At 36.9% G+C, this 17,409-nt stretch overlaps 1 protein-coding gene across 5 annotated transcripts in view; it reads left to right on the forward strand.

Moving 5' to 3' along the window:
• The window catches only part of DIAPH2 (diaphanous related formin 2), an 859,995-nt gene that overhangs the window by 688,937 nt on the left and 153,649 nt on the right, over positions 1 to 17,409 (forward strand). For 3 of the 5 annotated variants that reach the window (XM_058659086.1, XM_058659087.1, XM_058659088.1), the window contains 2 exons: positions 8,765 to 8,860; positions 14,426 to 15,239. In XM_058659086.1, coding sequence (XP_058515069.1) covers positions 8,765 to 8,860; positions 14,426 to 14,613 — 284 coding nt within the window. In that variant the 3' untranslated portion in view covers positions 14,614 to 15,239. Of the gene's footprint in view, positions 1 to 8,764; positions 8,861 to 14,425; positions 15,240 to 17,409 lie in introns of those variants that run through there. The other 2 variants (XM_058659089.1, XM_004590122.3) reach the window with 1 other exon arrangement.

Here is a 17,409-nt window from a genome sequence, read left to right on the forward strand (position 1 = left end):
CTATAGGTTTAACTTCAATTGCACTCAGATTAATTTTATTTCTTGGTTACATACGACTGTGCAAGGACTGAACCTGGGAATATAATGTTTTTTCTGTGTTGTTTTACAAATTCTCATCTACTGCTTAATGCAATCCACCACATTGCCCCTAGCTCATCCTCTGGTTTCTGGTAATTCCTACTAAACTCCTATGTCCTCTTTTCCCTCTTGAATGTTTGCATGTTTTGAACAGGAGCATCTGCCTTCATTATTTCCCTGAGTATTTTATACTTTGTGTTTATGTCCTCTTTACATCTCTATAGAAAAACATCTCAACTTTGTTAAATGTTCTTATGACTGTATATAACTTCATGGACTACTATCTTAGTTACCATCTGTTGATTTCCCAAGTCACAGTTCACCCCACTCTTTACTCACTGCCGACTTAACTTCATGTTAACAGAAACCTTCCATCAGGTTGAGGCAGTGTAGATGCTTGTAGATGCCAGTACCCATTGCTCAGGTTTTTGCCAATGTTTGTCGATTTCGTAATTTCCCTTATGGTCACATTTCTCTTATTTCTGAGTCACTTATGATATTACTCTTACTAATATGTGTACATAACATCATGTAGCACAGTGTACTATTTTCACCATATTATGGTTGGCTTTTACTTTGCCTTTATTACTTCCTTATGTTCATACTGAATTTTAAGAACTGTTTATCGGCCCTGGGCTTTCATTTTTTCTTTTTTTTCTTTTTTTAACATTCTAGACAAGAAATTTTGTTCCCTTCTTCTTTAATAGGCGAACAATCATCTAATTCTGGACCATGATAGTATGAAAAAAAATTGAATCTAACACTGATTTTTCTTGCACTCCTCTTGTGATTTCCTTCTTATGCTGTCAGCTTCCATATAGTACTGCATATGACCTGACAAAACCAATTTTATTCTTCTGTTTAGTCTTTTACCAATAATGCCAAAGTTAACCATTCTGCTTTGTCCAGGGTTATAGGTAGAGTCTTTGGCAGTATGAATTAGATTCTATTATTTGAATAATTGATTTCTCGCCTATTCTCGTCCATTTTGCATATCATTGTGAAGCATATCTTAAATGCCACCTTCATCACATCACTGTTCTGCTGAATAACTACCAGCCAATTTTTAGAGTCCATTAAAGCACATTCAGATTTCTTACTGTAATGCCCAAATGCTTTTTGAACTTTCTTCTGATCTGTCCAACTGTAACTTCTGAATCTTTCAACTCTGTTTCTTTCCTCATGGTTTATCATGCATATCATGCATATTTTATTTCCAAGAGCCGTTCAAAATCACAGTAATTCTTTCACTCCCTTAAAGTTATAAGAACAGGCAAATCTAATACATGGTGATAGAAATCAACCTCTGACTGGTGAAGATAAGAGGATACTTTCTGGGGTGTCAGAAATATTCACTATCTTGGTTGTGGGGGTCCTGAGTGTATGCATTTGTCAAAATGCTTCAGACTGTACATTTATGATCTGTGTATTTCAATATTTAAATTTGTATATATATGCGTTCACATAAAAATATGAATACACATTTGTGTACAGGGGTTAACGAATCTAAATTTTAATATATTTGAGCAGATCATTATCATCTGCTTTTCTCGTTGTTGTTTTTCCATTTTGTGTCATTTAAATGGAATTGTAATTCATAGAGTGCTTTAGAAATATAATTATTTCACTGGCTTAACTTAGGCCCTATCCTTTCTGTGAAATCTGCAACTCTTAGAATCTAGAGACAGCACAATTTTGTTTCAGTACATTGCTTAACATGGGATGGCTGTTGTGGCACAGTAAAATGAACCACTATCTCGGGTATCCACATTCCATATTGGATTGTCTAAGGTTGATTCCTGCCTTCATTGCTGATCCAGCTTCCTTTTAGTGCTCTTGGGAGGTAATGAATGTTGGTTCAGGTGCTTGAGTTCCTGCTGCTTGTGTGGGACATCTGGTCGGAGTTACTGGCCTCTAAATTCAGCTGACCCGGTAGAAGCTTAGCAGATCTCAATTTCTTTCTCTTTCTCTCCAAACTCTTGATTACTTTGCTTTTCAATACATAAATCTTTTAACAAATTATTTATTACATGCAAATATTATCTCACATGGAAAGATCATATCCTCAGTAGCTGACCTTTTGCTTCTTTTTGCAGAGACAGAAATCTCCCATCCATCAGCTCAATTCCCAGATGTTCACAGTGGCTGGGGATAGACCACACCAAAGGCAGTAGCTAGAACTTTATCCAGGTCTTTCACTTTGATAGCAGGGATTCAGCCATTTGAATCATTACCTACTACATCCCAGGGTATACACCAACAGGATGGTAGTATGTGACCAGATGTGAGATATAAATTCAGGCACCCCAATGTGGTACACTGGCATCCCAATTGGTGGCTTAACCACTGTAAACAGTTGCACAGCCAGCCTTTTGTTTCTTTTGGATCAGTTAGCACTGACTGGTTGATGGCAACTTTTTTCAGCTTTGAGCAGTTTAACTTTTGCAGGAGGCTTTAATTATACAATTGAGGATTTAAGGAGGCTATAACAATATATCAAAGCTATTATGCCAGGTTGTTAGGATTGTAAGAAGTGACATTTATAACACTGGCTTTAGTTCAGTAATTTTCAAGGTGCAATGACTCAGAGTAGGGTCTCAAATAAAAACTGAGTCTAGGATGCTAGGTGCTTATGTTCCTAGAGGAAAAAGTATTAATCCAAATTATAATCTTTCATGGAAAAGTGTAGTTTCAAAACTGTTAAGAGTCAGAAATGCTTACATGCTAATAAGCTAGCCTACCAGTTTCATTGATGTTAGTATAATGCACAAGACTGCAAGATCTGAAACACAGAACTGTATTGCTCATGGTATGAGGTCCATACTATTCCCTTGCCTTCTGAACCCCATTGGGTGATATTAAGGCAGACAGAGCTGGTTTGTATCACTGCAAAGGAACACCATACTTAAGGAGCCAAATCCTGTATAATGAACTGAAAGCAACCCTGTCTTTGTCCTGAGGAGGATATAATTCAGCTTCAAAACAGTGAATCTTCCTAGAGGGAAGATTATCTGTCCTAGAGGGAGACAGGATGTTTTCCAGTGCTATTCATTGTAAAAACAGCCTTGTAAAAGGATATTATAAAACAAAAGCTGTCATTGCCTATGTTCACAGAATGTGCAGAAATGTCAGAAATCCATAAAGAATGGGTTCTAAATAAGCATATGCTTACCACTGGAGAATAGTCTTGCACAAAAATGAAGCAGAGATCATTATTTTCTCTAGTTCTAATTTTAATCTGTAACATCTCTAAACCTTATGGAAAATTAGGTCCACACCACACAGGTAAATGTTGGTTCTAATAATTGAGATCACCAGCACTCAGCAGTTATTCAATGACAAGAGCACGCACAGAGGCCACAGACAACATGCAGTCTGCCTAACTCCTTAGTACAAATCTGTGACTCGTTTCAAGATGAAATATTAGAAAATTTAGTTCTGAGACACGCACTTATTTATCATTTTAATGGCTAAAAATCACTACCAAATTTCCCCTCGGTATTCTTTCATTTAGTAAAGTAGATATTGTATGTTGGAAGAAAACACCTTTTTTCCCATATATATTCAGTAATGTTTTTTCAATGAAAAACAGCTAGAAGATTTTGTTTTCCTTAAATAAGAACTCATAGACAAAGGGAAAAGCTACTCATTCCTGCTGGCCTCATCTCAATATACATGAATGGATGTATGAATTTAGAAATTGTGAATGAAATGTCAACATTACACTATTAAAATTTCACTAATATTCATTCAAGAATAGTTCCTTTCAAGTTGTCATCTTTGTTTCCATTTTGTTTTAGGAAGACTAGCTGAAGCATACATCTATTATGTTTATATTCATAAAGCTCTGATTCAGTAGGGTTAGACATTTTATGAAAATCACTCAGCTCAGGGTTGGGGAGACATGTTCACTCAACTGGTTTGTCCTCCACCTCAAAGTGCTGGTATTCTATATGCGCTAGTTTTCCCCAGGTGCTTCACTTCCAATCCAAATAGCAGAGGATGGCCCAAGCCTTGAGACCTTGCACCTGCTTGGGAGACCCAGAAGAGACTCCTGGCTCCTGGTTTTGGATTGGCTCAGTTCCAGCAGTTGCAGCCATTTGGGGAGTGAACTAGTGGATGGAAAATCTTTGTGTCTTCTTCTCTCTGTAAATCTGCCTTTCCAATAAAAAATAAATCTTTCCAATAAAAAACCCACAAAAAACAAATAAAAAAATGAAAAAAAAATCAGCTTTTTAGAAAGCTGTCGTAGAGCAAATGAAAACATAATTGGAGGCTGCAGCCTATGTTTCTTTTCCTTATTCCATATATGGACTGTTTACAGAGTTTTTTTTTATTTTTAAAAACAGAATGATCTACCATAAGAATTCTCATCAGATAACGATAATATTCATCCTAGGAGATGAATATTGTCTCTTTCAAAGCAGATTGAAAAAAATGCCTTAGATACTACAATGGTTTGTAGCCCTACAAAGAGCTAACACATTCAAACAGCTATAAAATGTGTTCACAGCTTTAAACTTTGACATTTGAGGGCATTAGGAAGCAAAGATGTCTGTAAAGACTCACAGAGTGTAAGGGGATGGTGATGAAAATCTTTGCTTAACACTGATCCAGAATAATAATGCTTTGATAGATAATGTTAGGTACAACCGTTAAATTAAGCAAAGGTGTTTGTTTTTGTTTCCTATCTGCTTTGTAGTATTTCTCCACCTTTTTAGTCCAATAACAATGAAATAACACTAGAGAATTTTAATGACTCTACAATCATAATATCATTATTATAAATGTAACTTTTACTTGTTATTTATGTAAACCATAAATGCATGTCTGTACTTTTCATTTATTTGCATTTATTTGGGTTTTTTGTAGTCTTTATGATTTTAATAAGGATATATGAAATTCACTTGTGTTGGTATTCTCTCCTGCTTCCACTTCTTTTTCACTAAAAATGCCTTCCTTGCTTTCTTTGTGATTCTGCTTCTCCTGACTGCCTGTGACATGAGGGGAGGAAGAGTGAAACAATAGTAGTGAAAGGACACAAAATTTCAGGGAAGAATACATTCAAGAGGCTGAACATAAAACTAATAGTGGTTACCATAAATAGCAATGTCATGAGTATTTGAAAATTGCTAAGATGATAGATTTTAAATGTTTTTACTACAATAAATGATAAGTGAGTGAGGTACTGTATATGTAAAGTACTTATTCTAGGTATTCCACAATTTATACATTAATTAAAACATCATATTGTAGAGCATAAATTGTATCTGCTACCTCTTTCTCTTCTATTTTCATTGATTTTTGTTGAAGAGATTATTTATTTGAAAGGCAGAGTTACAGAGAGAGAGCAGAAAGTAAGTAAAGCACCTGTTGGTTTACTCCCTACATAGTCATAATGGCTGCAGCTAGGTCAGGCTGAAACCAGGAGCTCCCTCGTTGGTGCAGAGACCCAAGCACTTAAACCATCTGCTGCTTTCCCAGGAACATTAGCTGGGACCTGAATCTGAAGAAGAGCAGCTAGGACTCAAAGTAGCACTCAGAGCCCCTAATCCTTCCTCTTCTAATACTCCGTCTCAGTGCAATTATATGCAATTTTCCAATGGCTTTAAAAAAATGATTAAAATCCCTTTATTCTTTATTATGTACCAGAATGAGAGGAGACAAATCACATTTTTTTCATAGAGGAACCCAAGTGACTGGGAATTTGGGCAGGTTGAATGGAGTCTGCAATATTTTGAAAGAGTACCATTCCTTACAAATAATAAACTCAGTTGTGAGAAGATTATATTGTTTTATGGAGATGCCAGGAAGGTTGAGTGAGATGCATTTATGAAGCACTGATTATTAAGCCATAAGAAATTACATATATATATAATTACATAATATGTTATATATTAGTATGTTAGACATGCCCATCATATTAGTATACTCAAATCCTATCTTCCAATGACAATTTAGTCTTTAGCTGTAGCCCAGATTCACTCCTTGACTCTAGACCAATGTTTCAAATAGCTTGCCAGCTATTTTTAATTAGATATTCGATAGAAATCTCAAATGTAGCATCATATATTCTCAAACCTATTTATCCCTGATCCTGTAAATACCTTATTTTATCTATTTCGCTTCCTTCTCTTCTCCAACCTCCAAGCCCTATGGACTGTATTCAAAGTAGCTATCCTCTCCATTCTCTCAGATTTCTCATTATCTCAGGCTTTATCTGTTATTTAGACAATTATACCACACCCCTAAGAATTTGTTCAGCTTCTGATCTTGCAATCCTTTGAGTACTTCACAATGCTGCCTGAAAAGTCTCTCTGAAATATAAAGGTGAGAGGTTATAGCTATGCCCTAATGCAAAGCCGTGAGCTATGTTGGGCTAATGAGTGTCTAAAATAAAGCTAATCTTATTTGATATGTACAGAGTTAAATGTATAGTACATTTATAAAAATTTAGTCTATTATATATCATTCAATTTTTATCTATTTGGTTAAATATTTACTTAATATACTACAATTGATTTCACTTGCTTTCTTTCACTGTAGCTACTGGATTATTAAAAATTATTGCGTGACTCATCTCTGTGGCCTCTGCTAGCTATCTGTTGGACAGTTCTAGCTTATTATGGTTTTCTTCATTTGGAGTGTGCCTAGTTCATTTCAACTTTTGCAAGGTGCCATGCAAAGAGTGCAATCCTTGGTGTCATGTGGATCCAGATTCCTACTCAGACATGCCAGATGTACATGCCTACATGCCAGATGTACAATATCTAAGTTTCAGTGTTTCTTTTTTTTAAAGATTTATTTATTTTTTATTACAAAGTCAGATATACAGACAGGAGGAGAGACAGAGAGGAAGATCTTCCGTCCGATGATTCACTCCCCAAGTGAGCCGCAACGGGCCGATGCGCGCCGATCCGAAGCCAGGAACCTGGAACCTCTTCCGGGTCTCCCACACGGGTGCAGGGTCCCAATGCATTGGGCCGTCCTCGACTGCTTTCCCAGGCCACAAGCAGGGAGCTGGATGGGAAGTGGAGCTGCTGGGATTAGAACCGGCGCCCATATGGGATCCCGGGGCGTTCAAGGCGAGGACTTTAGCCACTAGGCCACACTGCCGGGTCCAGTTTCAGTGTTTCTAACTACTAATGGATACTGTCATTATCCATCTCAGGGTGTGATTGTGAGGAATAAAAGATATAACAAATGGAACGTGTCTAGTGCATAAAATTTTAATTCTTTCAGCAACATCCTAGCCATGCCCAACTACCTGCAGTTCTTATTTTTTTCTATTAAAAAAGAACAGGTGAATGGTTCAGATGTTTCTGTGACCTTAATGAATATTAAAAGTACACAGTCCCCTTTCCCGATTTAGTCACCAGCACTCTGCTTTCTTTTTGCTTTTCCCTTTTTGCTATTCCTAGATATTGGACCTGTGGAGACTTTCGGTTTTTTTTTTTTCATTCGATATCCTGTCCTAGAGAGTTTATTTTAAAAGAATAATTTATTGAGACATTGAACAAGTCTCAAATCAACCGAAGAGCATAATCAAAAAGAGTTTAGCTTTTTCTTGTCTCACGAGAGAATTTTTTTTTCTGGGATCTCGATACCCTGTAGTTCATTCTTTTAGCACAGATTTAAATTTAACCTTGGAAGAGCATCAGAAACAGTGTCTTTCTCTCTTGTCACTGCCATCTCCCCTTAACCTTCCTGCCTATGAATGTCCTTTACCTCAGAGGCACAGGCATGGTTAGCTACCACTCAGAACAGTCGCCTAGTGTTAGGGTCCTTTTCTTGAGCTAAGCCAGTTGGGAAGAAAAGGCTCAGATCTCTGTAGAGTATCCACAGTGTAGTTTCGAATTTCTGACAATTGACATTTTGAGACAAACGCTCTAACAAATTTTAAAAGTGTTTTTGATGGCCAGAGTTGTCAAAGATGAGAGTAGGGTGAAATGTTTTAAATGCTGTTATGGTTAGGAATTTCCATGAACATCTTTTGAGTACTTCAATCATGACTTCTTACAGTTCTTTCCCATAGGAAAAGTTGAGGCAGACAACAGCATTCTAAAAAGGAAATAAGACTCTGGCTGATATCTCTCAAATGTGAAACATGGCCTTTCAGATGATGTGGTCACCTTTTTTCTTTTATACAATGTCAGCATTTCAAAATGAGTAAAGGACATGGATTAGGTAGGAATTGAATGCAAATGTGTTTTGCAAATAGTCTCTATTGAGATAATCGCAGATGATGGTTGAATGCTGAAAGTATTAATAAAATCAGTATTTAACCTTGTGTAACTCCGCTTCATCAAATCAAGCCCCACATATTGATTGCATTAAGCTGGGTCAGTGGCTTCTTGCTTAGGAATATCTTATAAAAATCTTAACAGGAAGACAGCAGTAGCTGATCAGCCTCTGTTTATTTGCATACTGAGCGTGTCATCAATAATACAAAAGACAAGGTCTTTAAGTTGAAAGAACAGTGGGATTGGCATGAATTTTGCTTAATGGTGCGTAATAAGCGAAGTAGTCTGTGGTGCCAGAAACTGACAGGATCCATTATGCTAAAACAGATATATGTCTTTAATTTAAGGATATTATGTAAATCTGACAGGAGTTTTTCCCTTTATTTTCCTGTAGTTTAACTTTAATTGTTCCCAGATTAATTCCAATTTCTTCCTTCCTCCAGAGGGTGATGAGACTGGCGTGATGGATAATCTTCTAGAAGCCCTACAATCAGGTGCGGCATTCCGAGACCGGAGAAAGCGGATTCCAAGGAATCCAGGTAAGTCCCATTCCAGTTCTCATGGTTTTATAAAATGTGACTGTGAAGAACTGAATCCCCCCACCCTGCTCCACATATCCATGAAACTTCTGCATGAAGACTTTTTTAACAGTTGGTCTCAGCTCATGTAGGCGTCTTCATCTCCATGGCTGTGAATTTCAGTTTCGTGAATATATCTTCAGATTACTAGAGAATGCAAAAAGCTGGGAACCAAGTATTCCTGCTGTGTTTAATATTAAATATTTTTAATTGTTATTGTAAGAGCATGTGGTCTGAGTGGAAGGTTGTGTAAAACCATAAATGTAATTAAATCATCAGAAATAATTGACCCTAAAAATATCACATTATTTTTTCACAGGTAAGGACATTGAGATAATGCTTGTTCCTAGAGGCCATTTTGATTTTACAATGCACTCTGTTCGATATTACTCATGTTGATAAAGGGAGGAGAAACACATTTCCAAATTCTAAAGTATTGAATGATGTCTTTTGGGTATATTTCATTAGTAACAGATAAAGCTCTACTACTAAATTTGATCTTGCGAAAGAAAAAAAGTATAAAACATTTAAGAGTCAAAAATAATTTTCCTCACTTAAGTATAACTAGAAAGTTGTCCACTTTCTCTGTTCGTTCCCCATGACTTCTGTCAGGAAAACCCAGGAATACTTAGCTATCTACCATCTCTATGTAAGGTTTTATATTTTTAGTTCATATCTTTCTTGAATTAGAAAAAGAAGTTAGTTTGGTTAATTTTAGATGTCCTTTCATCTGATTAAGGCTGTGTAGAGAAATGAGCAAAGAAATTTGGGGTAGACATTTGGCCTAGTGGATAAAACTGTGTGAGTTAAGGTACCCAATTCCCATACCTAGTGTGGCTGCTGAATCAAGCTTTGTGCTAATGCATCCCCTTAGGATGCAGCGGTAACGGCTCAAATGGTTGGGTTCCACTGAATTGAATTCTTGGATCTTGGCTTCAGCACCCTTGCCATTGCAGACTCTGGGGCAATGAATAGTGAATGAGAGACTTTGAGGTTTTTTTTCTCTCTCTTCATCTCAAATATTTTAAAAATTTATTTGTTTATATAAAGAGTTTGACAGAGAGAATAGTAGAGACAGATAAATCCCATTCAGCTGTACCCTCTGCAAATGACTGCAGAGGTTGGGGCTGGGAGAGGCTGAAACCAAAAGCCAGGAGAACAGAGTTTGATCCAGGTTTCCCACACGGATAGCCGGGAACCCAAGTAGCTAGGCCATCTGCTACTGGTTTCCCTGTCATATAAGAAAGACATCATATCTGAAATGGAGCAGCCAGGACTTGAACCAAGACTCATAGGGGACCGTCAGCATAACAGACAGTAATGCAACACACTATGCTGCAAAACTGGCCCTTGACTCAAATAAATGCATTTTTTAAAAAAAAGAATCAGTAGTTAATATGTGAACCCTATTTAATTTAGAATATCAGTCTTTGCCACAAATAGCCTATAATTCAAGATATTCTGTATTTGCACTGGAAGTTTTCCTATACCACTGGAATAAAAATTGTTCGCTCTCAAAATCATTGTACTCCAACAAGCCAGTGAAAGTAATAGGACCCCATGTAGAGATGTCTGGAAAGCTTTTGATGATGATGAAATTTATGGCAGAAGACGATGTGAAGTTACATTCATCTTTTTTCACATTTGAGTAAATCCTGATGGGTAATGGATAAACATTATACTGTGGCTGCTCATGGACAGTCCTGGGGAGATTAGCCTGAAGGTAAGATTTGATTACAGGAAAGGTAGCGTTTTGGTTGGAGTATGAAACTGTTTTCTGTGCATGAAGACATTGAAAATGATCTGCAAAAAGAGTGGAAGAGTAGAGGAAAGAAAGGAAAAATCCGTGCTTGTGTGTTAATATTAATGTAAGCTAATACTGCATGGCTGAATTGCTAAGAACAGAACTGACCTATGAGGCAGCCATTCTACCTACTCCTGTCTTTTGTCTACAAAATGAGAATGTTCGGCTGCATTATCGGAGCCTCCTACCACCTCTTAACAACAATAAAACCTTAACTGCTCTTTCTTGTCCTATCAGAGCAATAATAATCAATAAAAGGTGAGCTGAAAAAAAATTTGCGTCAATTCAGTTCTCTGTTAGGCAGCTGATAAGCGAAGCATATTAGTCGAGACTATAAAAAGCTGCCATAATCTTTCCTGTCTGTTTATATTTTTTTAAATACACATTGGTAAGGCCCCTGTCTGATAAGTCTCAGACCTTGACTTGATTTTAGAGAGAACTCATTCCGTAGGGTTTCTGTGAGTTTTGTAATCATGGGGATATAGTGTTGGCAACCGTGAAACAATGAGACTCACAAACTGCATCATTTTATAGCACTAACTCCACCTAGTCTAAATCAGGATCTCCTTTGTTTTGTGCCTACTGTGCCTCTGTAAACATATAGGGTCTGAAATATCAACCCCGTTAAGGAGTAGCAGTCATTGTAGGTGGCAGCAGCCAAAGAAAATATTCAGAGGTTGAAAGAAACTAGATGGATGTGGCTAGGATCATTAAAGCACTGTTAACACCAGCAGAAGACTTGGAAGCAGAGGAGAGGGGCCAGAAGGCAGCAAGTTTACAAATGTGCCCAAAACTCCCTTGTCTCCAGTCTCTCTCTAGAAACAGATATAGTGGAGAATTTTCTAGGTTTCTTCTTTGTCTGAGCCTTTCTTAGCTAGATCATCTTTTATTGCTGATCCTCTGTTGTTATCACTTTCTTGGGCATCTAATTGGGTACCTTTCCAGGATCCCATTCTCTTGGTATTGCTCTGCTTTCCCTGTATAGCACTGATGCCCTCATTCCTTTCCAGGGATCTCCATTTCAACATGATAACACAAAACCAGAAAAGTCTGTTTTCCCCCCAAGTAGAGTAGAATAAGAAATAGTCCCAAGCAATCTGAAATCAGAGTTAACTACAAACAGGAAGGATGTACTGCTTCGCTTGCCTTCTCCATTGCCCTCATTTATGGATGGGAATTACTGTAAGTAAAATACAGAGCTCTGCTATGTGCTTCTTAGTGCAACACTTTAAATCCCATGTTTAAACAAACTGAGGCGATAGTCTTTGTTCTTCGTTAAAAACTCAAAATGTTGGTAAGTGATATTGTCAGTTGCCTAAATTAGTGATCTTTTATACTGAGCCTGTGTCACCTCCCCAAGAGCCACCACATTAGGGAACTCAGAATGAGTCCCCAAATACTGCCCCAAATACTACTGTGCTGTTTCAGTTAGTAAGTGCCAAAACACTTCCAAAGGCAGAGACTCATATCATGGGTGATAGTGAAAATATTAACTCATATGCCACAGAGCCTAACCATTCAGAAGGCATAGAGGTAATAGCCATTTTGCTTGTAATGGTATATATTGACTGCATATTAATACAATCAGGCTCTGCAGATGTAAACCTCACAGATTATGAAATGAGGCCCAAACATTTATTCTTTTATATACATCTGTTTCATCCTAGACCTGATAGAAGACTTAAAAATTAAGATTTGATTAGTTGTAAGATCTTCAGGTTTTTTAGGAAAGATAAGAAATATGGCAAGTCTACAGATTAAGGCAGAAAGTATACAAGAGATGCAAAGAACATACTGTGAGTTTAGAGGAGAGAGACAGTATGCCCTTTTTGATATGTCAGAAAAATCATGACAGCAGAAATAGCTTTGAAGGATGAGCAGGGATTTCAGTAGTGGTGGTTAGAGGTGAGGAGAAAGCATTCTAGTCAAATTAAATATCTTTAAGACAAAAAATGGAGTTGAGAAAGTGCAAAGTGTTTCTCATCAATGACAAACAGTGCAGTAAGGAAGAAAATAGGATACATAACATGTAAATTATGGAGATAACTCTGTAAAAATAGATTTACAGCACCTCATTGACTGCTTCAATGAGACGCTTAGGTGTGAACACAATTCTTCAGCATTGGGGATCTATTGAGGTGTTTAAGCTAGGGAAGAACAGTGATCCAACTTTGGATCAGGTCATTCACTTTACAGACATGGAAGTAATGAAATAGGAATCCTCTGGCACATTTTCAAAGAAGATAATTTACAGGGAGGAAAGCATCAAGAAGTCAAAGATAACCATAGGATTTTGAGTTTGACTAGCTTGGAGGAGTAATGAGGTTGCTAAACCAGGAAAGCCAGTATTGTAGGTTGAACAAGATTTGGCTTCACAAACTTGTCTGAATGCTAAATATCCAAATTTTAAATTAGTGGTACATGGATTAATGGTTGTTAGATCAAGGTGAAGGCTTGATCCTATTATGTTGTCTGAAGGTTGGAGTTTTATGAAGCAGTTGGAATGAATTAGGTGCTCGAATACAGCCCTAGGATCAATTTGACAGGAGAAGGAGAGACCACATAAACAATAGAGGAAGAGTGGGTATCCTGCATCTCTCCTTACTGGCCATGAACATGTACCTTCCATGTATGTTCCAGTATTGTTAGTCTCCTCCAGATGACAGACAAATGGGGCTGTTCCACTTTGTACTATGAACCTCTAAACTATAAGCCAAAATAAAACTTCTTTTCCCTTTCTGATTTGCTCCTCACAGTAATTTTGCTTAAAGTAACAAAACGTTGACTCATTTAATCAGGAAAATCAGTAGTTTTGATAGAAGAAAATAAATTCTGTTCAGAACAAGTTAATCTGAATGTGGTAGCAGAGCATGCAGATCATGATAAATTTCTGGGGTTATTGAGTATTCTGATTGTAGCGTGGAATAGATGTGCTTGCTAGAGGGATTATTAAGAGAAAAAGGAGTCAAAAACAAAATCTGAAAATGCTCCTATTTAGACGGGCTAAATGAAGAGTTGGTAAGGAAGATAGACAAGGAACACTTGTAAGAGGAGGATTCTCACTGTTATTTTCTTTAAAGCAAAGGAAGGTTAACTATTAAGAAGATAGAAAAGTAGTAGCTTTCAGTAATGACAGTTATTGTTGTAATAAAAAGTAAAAATCAGTGATTTCCCGGTTGATCAGCTTTCTAGTGCAGACCTTCCAAATGCTGGGACTGGACAATGGCCATTAGCAACGTGTGTGGGGTCTAAGGGGGAGAATGGATCTCTCTCTTTTAGCATAGCTCTTACAATAGTGTAGTGAACCGTACTGCTTAAGCCTCAGAGTCTTACGGGTGTTTTAAGAGAATGTAAATTGTTTTAATTAGCTGTCAATTATAGCCTTCCCAAACTCTGTAAATTTGGCCCTGTTTTGCATCGTCCAAAGACCAACCCATGAAAGACCCCATGCATCATCTTTCCTGGGTGACTGAAATCTGCTGAGGTTTTGCATTAGCTTTGTTTTATTATTACTAGATCATTGCTTCCATGTTGTTTATTACTTCTTTCTCCCTTAGAATAAATTCTTCCCCATGAGACTGATGAGTCTCTATTTGGTAAACATTAGAATCACAGCAACCAGGACTCAGCCTGATGGCTCAGTTACCAAATCTTCCCCTTGCAAGCACCAGTATGCCATATGGGTACCAATTTATGTCCTGGATGCTCCACTTTCCATCCAGCTCCCTGCTCATGGCCTGGGAAAGTAGCAGAGGATGGCCCAAACTTTGCATGCTGTACCCACAAGGGAGACCTGGGAGAGGCTCCGGAGTGCTGGCTTCGGATCGACTCGACTCTGGACTTTGCAGCCACTTGGGAAATGAATCAGAGAATGAAAGATCTTTCTCCCTGTCTCTCCTTCTCATTGTGATTCTGCCTTTCCAATAAAAATAAATACACCTTTGAAAAAAGTCATAGCATCCCACTTAAGCCCCATGCATTTTATGACACATCCTTTGTAGTATAATGTATAATCAAAATCTTGTTTTAAAAAAGCAATACAGGAAAATAAATGACAGAATGGGCTTCATGTAAATGATATCCATTGATCAGATCTTAAGGAGCAGACAGTTGAGCTAGGATGCTGGAGTGCAAAGATGGATAGGACACGGATATTACCCTCAAGAATATAGATTCTCCTGAGAAATATACACAATATATATGGCATGATGTAAGTTTGCAGAAAGAGCTAAAAAAATGAAGAATGTTTTCATGATTAAAGTGACATTTGAGCTGTGTTTTCAGGAATAAGTCATAGTTTTAGGGAGAATAAAAAGAAGAGGTGTTTTGTATAAAGGCAAATTGCAAATTTATGTCATGGAGATATGAAAAAATGCAGTAGAAATGATGAAATGTTTGTTGCAGCTATGGAGCAGCAGGGCTTTTAAGTTATAACATGATTATATGGACACACGCACAAACGTATGGTTGAAGCGGAAGATAACAAATTTGAAGGACATCTGTGCATATATGTTTATTGAAATCTTGAGATTCTCTGGGAAGAAGATGTTTAATGAGAAGTAAAAGATTGTAAAGTACATTTGGCAGTTCCAGCGCTCAAGAGGCAAAGAGGAATCAAAGTATACTCAAAGGGGAAAAATGATTAGAAAAAGAGAGAAAGGCATTAAAAATACTAAAACAGTACCCAAATGACCAGAACTAGGGAGATTTCAAAATGGGGAAGTCAGCAGGAACACATGCTATAGAATGTTGGGGAAAGTGGTGATTGTCAGTAGTCCATCAGTGTGTTTGACCCCTGAACAATTTTGGCAGACACATGTGGATCAACATTCAGCTTCTAATGGATTAAGGAATGAAGAATCCTTCCACACTTAGAATGTTGAGATTTGAATGAATCATAAGTAATTAGAGTAGAATGAAACATTTACTTGTTTTAGAGTGTCTGACAGTAAACTGTAGACACTAAGAGGTTTTGAATTGAGTTTCCTAGCGTAACTATTGTTTTAAATTTTACTTCCAAATATATAGCCTCCTCCCTGCATTCTGCTGCATTTATTGAGCATATACTATGCATCTCAGCTAAAACAGCAATAGCATGCCTTGTACTTTGTAATCAACAGTGTATGTTCTCATTCTTTGTGTGTCAAGTAACTCATAGCCACCTAATGTGGAATTTTACCATTTTAAGATAAGGAACAATTTTAAAAGACATACTGAGTCTGGCGATGAGAAAGGGGAAGAAACCAGTTTACACTGAGTTCTAAAAACATGATTGATTTTTTTCTTCTTTAAAATTTTTTTTGTTATTATCATCATTTTATGATATAGTTCCATAAGCCCTCATTTCCCTGACCCCCTTCCTAAATTCCCTCCTCCCCCACTGAATTCCCTTATATTATTACAATAGTATAGTTCTTCATAAACAGTCTTAAGTCCATCATTGCAGGCATGGACAATGGCAGAGAGTCCAGTGTCCTATTGTCAAGATGTATTTAATGGTTTCATTGGGAGTTCATCTTTGATCTGGAATTGTAGATTGCATTTTATTCTCACATCTGGATATGATACTTTCCATTACACAGTTACCATACATCCCCTTAAATGAAAAGCCACAAAACAAGATAAACAACAGGAAGAAAAATAGAAATTCCCATTGCCATGAAGTTAATAAGATGTTACTGGATATGATAATCTCCATTACACAGTTACTATATATGCCCTTAAATCAATCATGTTGATTTTGTTTTGTGGTTTTTCAACATGATTGATTTTTCAGACTACATTAGTTCTTATGAGTCTATGGAATGTGTATTTGTTTTAATTATACAGTTTTCTTAAATTTCTTTTTTATTTTATTTCTTAATGAAAATTAAATTTTTCTTTGGGAATAGACATATATATGTACTGATTAATAATATCCAGATTTGCATTAAGGAAGCTAGAAACAGAAGATTGTTATGTTGTCCTTCGTTGATAGCTTTTCAGAAACTACAGAACAAATTGAACAAAGGCCATCCACGTCCTGTTTATATGCAAAATTGTTCTATTCAAGCACTGATGATGTTCCTTATAGAAATTCCAATCACTCTGGCTTGCATATTTTCTTAACATAATATAATCAACCCTGCTGCACATTTTTTTTTCCCATTGGTGATCTCAGTAGGACAGTGTGAGATAAGGTCAATTCCAGTTGATTTTTATGAAAATATGAATAGAGTAGTTTTCCTTTGGATGTTAAACAGGGGATAAATGAGAGCAAGCGATTTTTATGCAGCAATAAATTTCTCTGGGTAGTTTTAAGTCTCTGTCAGAAATTCACAGACATGCTAATATTGGGAGCTAAGCTCACACAAGCATCTGCTTTATTTACAAACCTTCAATTCATGAATAAATGGTTGGGACCCTATATGTCAAATGCATGATACCAGGCTAACAGGAGCAGACATCCTGTGCATTTGTAATGACAAATGCCAACAAGGTATTCATCAGATAATCCTAAATATGTCCCTTTTTTTTCGAAACTTTCATGTTTTCACAACTAAAAGAAAACTATTTCTTGTTCTAAGTGTACTATATTAAATTAGCTTTTGTCTCATGTGAATTCACTGATATATTATTAAGTATTTTCCTAAACAGAATTAAGAAATCATAAACTGTGCTTCCTATGGAGTAGAATCCCAAGTGCTTCCCCAGTGGCCAGACAGCC

The sequence above is a fragment of the Ochotona princeps genome, chromosome X (assembly GCF_030435755.1).
Source record: "Ochotona princeps isolate mOchPri1 chromosome X, mOchPri1.hap1, whole genome shotgun sequence".
Taxonomy (NCBI): Eukaryota; Metazoa; Chordata; class Mammalia; order Lagomorpha; family Ochotonidae; genus Ochotona; species Ochotona princeps.